This window comes from Leiobunum rupestre, chromosome 9 (genome assembly GCF_980474605.1).
Source record: "Leiobunum rupestre chromosome 9, qqLeiRupe1.1.hap1, whole genome shotgun sequence".
Lineage (NCBI taxonomy): Eukaryota > Metazoa > Arthropoda > Arachnida > Opiliones > Sclerosomatidae > Leiobunum > Leiobunum rupestre.
The window spans coordinates 3,735,650-3,741,700 of record NC_143392.1 but is presented as its reverse complement, the minus strand read 5'-3'; the positions used below and the strand labels follow the sequence as shown (position 1 = coordinate 3,741,700).

The 6,051-nt window shown below is 37.2% G+C and overlaps 1 protein-coding gene across 1 annotated transcript; it reads left to right on the top strand.

The window, feature by feature from the left end:
• Positions 1-1,705: 1,705 nt before the first annotated feature.
• Positions 1,706-3,820, top strand: LOC149926314 (uncharacterized). The gene is made up of 7 exons (XM_090158470.1): positions 1,706-2,322; positions 2,386-2,476; positions 2,537-2,619; positions 2,681-2,841; positions 2,902-2,953; positions 3,028-3,142; positions 3,217-3,820. Exons 1-7 carry the CDS (start codon positions 1,858-1,860, stop codon positions 3,729-3,731), a joined length of 1,482 nt encoding a protein of 493 aa, XP_090014596.1. The 5' UTR covers positions 1,706-1,857; the 3' UTR covers positions 3,732-3,820.
• Positions 3,821-6,051: the final 2,231 nt, after the last annotated feature.

Sequence of the window (6,051 nt, the reverse complement as noted above, 5' to 3'; positions counted from 1 at the left end):
GGGGTATTATCACGTGACGGTTAAAGGCCAATGGGACGTTTCGAAAGTTCTATCGAAAGTTTTAGTTTTGGATTTGTTTTTGATTTATAGAATGTTTGCATCGCATTTTTACTTATTACCTGATTTACCTCATAATTATCGTTTTATTAACTGGAAGAGGCTGGGGCGGTACAATGTCAAACTCCATGTGAAAGCTATTGAGCCTATTGTGATATATATCTACTAAACAAAGCATTTGTGATTATCATTATTTCGAAAACGAGGAATTAAAATTGATTGTTTTGAAAAAAATTATTTAATTATTTCGCTGTACATTATTTTATTTGATAAAATTTAAAAAATAATAGTATTGATTCGATAGGTTAATAAATAACATTTCATTGGTATGATTGATTTGATAGGCTAGATTATAACATATTTCATTGATGAGTTTGATTTGATAGGATTACAAAAAAAAATTTATTGGGGGTATGATTTATAGCTTTTTATCTGTAAAAAAATTGATATGAGAGAAAAATTTATATGTAGAATGCAAAAAAATATATAAGTGATAGTTACCAATAAGTTGGTCCTATCTCCACCTCCGACTTCGGTCCGGTGTGGGCTGGTAACTGGGCTTCGGCCCAGGCTAACGGAGAGGGGCCGGGCAAACTGGCCGTCTCGGCGGATGGAGTTGCCTGCTGTGGGGCTGCGGGCCTCCGTATGAGGGCACGGCGGACCCATCTCCCGGCCTTTTGGAGTTCCACCGGGATATCCGGTGCCAGCTGTGCCGGGTTATGCGGGCTGCTGTGTGCCCGCCGTTCCCCTTTAGGCGCTCCTTCCAAAGGGCTTGGCTCTCTACCTTTCTGGGTAGGGTGCCGCCTGGCGTTGCCAGAGCATCCACTCTTATTCCCACTGCTGTGTGCGAAGTGGGGGCTGGTCGACCCATTGCTGCACCTTCTGCTGGGTTGAGTGGCTTGCGTCAAGGGCGCGACCATCAGTAGTGGGGTTCTGCTACCCATGCTGGTTTTGCCGCCTGTCCGGGTCTGTGGACGCTGGCGTAGGGCATAATGATGACAGACCTCCGGTGGTGTGGTTTCAATCTTACCGGGTACACCGGGCTATAAATCTGACACATGTCCAGTTACCAATAAGTCATTAAGGAAAAAATTGATACTGATACCATCGTAAATTTTCAACTACTAACTTTACGCTAGTAAATTTATATATAGACACAAAATCTCGGAAATTTTATTTATTCATTGAGAGTTTACCGCCATCTATTGAATCTAAATCGCAAAAAAATCTATTCTTTAAATATTTGAAATAAAAAAAAAATGAGAGAAAATTGATAGCATCGCCATCTACTATATTTTGAGAGGAAAAAAATTTATCTGGAAAAGTGTGCCCAACTTTGTATACAAGTGCCCTCTACACATTTTCTGGTGCTGGCTCAACTTCTCCAATGCGTTACAGAATATTATTTTTTCTAGATCTAAAAAACCAACCATTTGACCTGCGAATGGCGGAAACTAATTTGAATACCTTGTGGATGATTTTGTTCTTTTATTAAATGTTTTATATGGAATTTTAGCTTCGTTATTGTTTTCCTGATTGTAGGTGTCTAAGGCCTTCGGCTAATACCATTTCAAGATAATTAGGGAAAATTTAAATGAGCATGTGAATACACTGCGTCGTATGCTTGTTTGTCTCGGGCAGTGAAGTGAACCATGTGCGTGTTGAGTACTTGAGTTAATTTTTGTGAATAATATGTTTTCTTAATTTTCAACTAAAATCAACTATACCCTGGTTAACCAGATACGAAACTTTTGCAACACCGACGTTCGTGAAAATCTTGTTTATTTAATTACTGATCTTATGGCTGACAATACCATAGACACTAGTCCTGATGAAAGGCTACAAACATTACTCAATGCAAATCTAAGAAATGATTTACAAGATAAACAAAATGAAACTGAGGCTGTAGGCATTATAAGTGAATCCGTAAATTGTGAACCAAATATGGAACTGATAATTTTAGAAAATGTAAAAGAACCAAACTCTTCAGTTGTTGAATCTGAGAATACTATACATTCAATCCTAATTGATCTTGATGAAAAGAATCATACCAATGACAAAGACATTATTTTCTGTCATGATTATGGGAGACAAGAGTCTTCTGATTCTGATTCCTCTTTATCAGTTTTATCTATAGCTTCCTCAGAGTCTAGTTTCAGTATAAATAGCATTGGCGAATCAGAAGGCAAAAAGTGCTCTGGTAAAAAGAAGGTGCCACCTATAAATCCAGCAATTAATAAAACACCAGGAGAATTGGGGTTGGAGGTAAGACTGTAAAGAAATAAATTATAGTCCATTTTATGTTGAACTTCGTACTTTATTCTGAAGGATCTTCCACCAATAGAAGATCTCCACATCACTGTACCTGAGAAAGACATTCGTCATATTGGGAAAGTTTCCAGTCTCGTTTACACTCAAGGTTTGACATAGCAATAAACTAACAATTTTTTTTTATTCATATATACTTTTTGTATTACAGTTATTATACAATCTTTTGAGGATGAACGACCATTGGATTTGGATTCTGTTTTATTTTTAAAAGATGGGACTGCTCTTGGAAAAGTATGTTCATTATTTTTAGTTAAAAAATGTTCTTACTTTATCAAACTTTTGTTTTTTCTAGGTCTTTGATGTCTTTGGTAGAGTTTCAGCACCGTTTTACTCAGTTAGATTCAACTCTGAAGATGATATCAAAGCCAAAGGCATTGATATTTCCTGCGATGTTTTTTGCGCACCCACTCATCATGATGTCACAAATTTTGTATTTACTGAAAGCCTATTAACGTAATATCACTTTCGTATTGACATTTTAATTTTAATATTCATTTTCATTGAAATTTTTAGGCAGAAAGGTTCAGATGCTTCATGGAAAGATAATAACGAACCACCAGATGAGGTATTGGTTATTTATATTTAAATTATTGAGTACGCAACTTGGGAATTAGATAATTAATATATTGCTGTTTTAAGTGTTTGGAGTTTTCGGATGATGAACAAGAAAAAATACACAAAATGAAATTGAAAGCCAAACGGAAAGGATTAGATTCTGATCTTCAGATTGTGCACAGTTCCGTTAATAAGAGAAGTGAGTAAATTTGTAATTTTTCTCGTTAGATTTAAATCTGTAACTTCATTTCTTTAATATTTTTTTTAAATCAGGCAATAATAGAAATAGAGGGCCAAACAAAGGGTCTGTTGTTCGTCCTAATCGCTTTAACGCTCCAACACCTGACTTAAATCCCATGAATGCTCAACAAGATAGATTTAATCAGAGCAGCCACGTTCAGAGTGGATCTTATCAACTAAATCAGACTAATTCTCTTTGGGGAAGTGTGCCTCAACAGCCTAGTGGGAGTTACAACCCAGCATGGATGCCAAATCCATTTACATTCGGATCTTCATCTCCGTTGTTTAACAATAGTCCTTTGACTGTGAATCCAGCTTATTTTCCTCAATCATCACCTTATAGAAACTATTTCCAACCCAACGTCAACAGCCAAGCGCAAGTTTGGCAAACAAACCCTCCGCCAAGTCCGAATTTTGGGCAACAGCCGTTTGGAATGCAGTCTGTTCCGCGAAATCCTTTTGCCCCTGGCCAATTTCATGCACCAATGGGAAATCAATTTATTAATTTCTGTTTCAACCCTCCACCACCTCCCCCTCCTCCTAATTAATTTACCCATGTGAATTTCTCATTATGTAATTATGTTATTGATTTCATCTTGAATACACTATGTTTGCGCGATATTGTGTTTATTTTCTGAATTTATTTTAGAATATTTAACTAAGAATGTATATTTATTTATTTTTTGAAAGAAGGACTATGCTGGGACCATTTTTAGCATTGCGCCCAATCCCGTGACGCTCTAATATTAAGCTACATCAGAAGTAAATGAACCGAAGTTATCAGACCGCTATATTGGCTATGTTGGAGACGTTTTCCTTACAGTACCATAGTTTAAAGCATCCTTTAAAATTTACGCGCTAGGCGTCTTTCGAGCCTAAGTTTTACTATCGCCATCTACCGTCTCTCAGTGAAAACCGCTAAGCACCGTACTGTTGTTACCCATTGTTCGGCTCAAGTTACATTTTAATGGATTAAATAACACGTGATATTGAAATGATGCCTGTCTTTACGTAATTTCAAAAAGCGCTCACGATTTTTCACGTAATTTTTTGAGTTGCGCTTAAATCACAGAATTATATACAGCATTTACATATGGAATATAGTATCCATGATTCTCTAGACCAATTTATCGTGGAAGTAGATGAGGTTGTACATCAGCTTCATTTTAACTTGATTTCCAGGGTAAAGTTAATTACAGCAGCCTCATGTTTTTTGGTAGCGGATAATGTAGACGTTATCACGTAGATAGCTAGGGTATTTTAATTTTGGCCGCAAATGAAGATTTAATTTTAAAGTTTTGGAAATTCTTTATTTAGTAAAGTTTTTTTACGATTTTTGCCGATTTCCATAAGGAAAATGCCTCCCAGTTTTCAGGTCAATTCCAATAACTTCGGTTCATTTATTTTTGGCTACATATATAAAAAATTAAATCAGCTATTGTTTCCTGTTTCCCAAAAACTTATGTCTTCATGCTGTTGACGTTTTGCTTCCCCCATTGTGTCATGGGAAGATAAGCATACTAGTTGCCTATGTTTTAGCTGGTTATCCAGGAGAGGGTTATCTGTCATCTGGAAGTTCTTTATGAACTTATTCGAGGTGAGCATTTAATTAATGAAGTATGTGTCCGCGCCTTTTTTTTCAAAAATTTTGAGAATTAAACTTATTAAAAGAAGTACGAAGGTAAAAAAAACGTTAAACGCATCCCAAATTCGTTACAAACATAAGTAACATAATAATAATAAGTATGCCAATTAGGGAAAATTATAACCCAACTGATTTTCAGAGTTATTGCACAATCATGGTTTAGTTCTCAGTACAGAACCCTCTAGTGTCTTAATAGGCCCGTGGCGAAATACGCTGCTACCAATACCAAGGATTATTATATCCTATTCAGTTAGGTTGAGAGTCGAAGTCGGAGCTGGGGGAGAGTGTCAGCATTAAAACCATACGTAGTGTCATACTTATATTCAGAAATACATTTATCTCTGTTATATTATGTTATAATGCAACACTTTGCAATGCCCAGGGCCGGCGTGATGCGGGTGCAAAGGGTGCGGTCGCACCCGGCCCCGCGCTAGCTAGAATTTAAGGGGCCCCGCAAATTTCTTTTTATATTAGAAAATAAATGATTTTGAGAACCATTTTTTTCATATTCAAATAAATTGTGGGATCATTTCACCTATTTTATTATGCATCTCAAATTTCTAAGAAACCATTAAACGAAGCGGGTGACTATTTTTGTAATAAACCGGCCCCGCAGCGTAGTGGGCCAGCGGGGCCCTCGCTGGTTTCTCGGTATTTCACACTTTCAAGCATTTAACGGGAAATTCCTGGAAAATCCAGTTATAGATAAGGTAACAAAAATGCAGGTGTCCAATGTCCATTTCCAATATCCAATATATGGGAAGAAACTATACGAGCGGCGCAGAAAAGAAAGCATGAAGAAATTGCCGATAAAGAGAATGATGCACCTTCAAAAAATTTCGAAAAAAGGAATTGTACTGGCACACTTATAAGCAACGAAAACTACTGTAGGGTTTACGAAGAATTAAGAGAGAACTTCAGTTTTGGAAGAGAGAAGTATTCTGGAGTGGAAAAGTCGGGCGCCACCTGCGGCTTTGTAAAATTCCCATCATGCTCTTTTTGGTCGGACGTCATCAAGCCAGAATGATGGCAGATAAAGCTGACGTCCGACCAAAGACCGGTTTAACCGGGGTAGTCTGGGTAATTCTAACAGCAATAGGCGGGAAAGGACGTTCTGTTTACTGCTATGGGATTTTACACTCCAGAATACTTCCCTCCTCCAAGGTTCAGTCATCGGGTGTCGAAGAAGATAAAATTGTGTGCGCGATTGAATCATCGTTCGA

Excerpts from the sequence above, each read along its gene's own strand:
- LOC149926314 (XM_090158470.1), top strand. The coding sequence starts at position 1,858 with ATGGCTGACAATACCATAGACACTAGTCCTGATGAAAGGCTACAAACA. Across the intron at positions 2,477-2,536 it reads CAGTCTCGTTTACACTCAAG|TTATTATACAATCTTTTGAG; the intron begins GTTTGACATAGC and ends TTTGTATTACAG. Across the intron at positions 2,954-3,027 it reads ATAACGAACCACCAGATGAG|TGTTTGGAGTTTTCGGATGA; the intron begins GTATTGGTTATT and ends TGCTGTTTTAAG.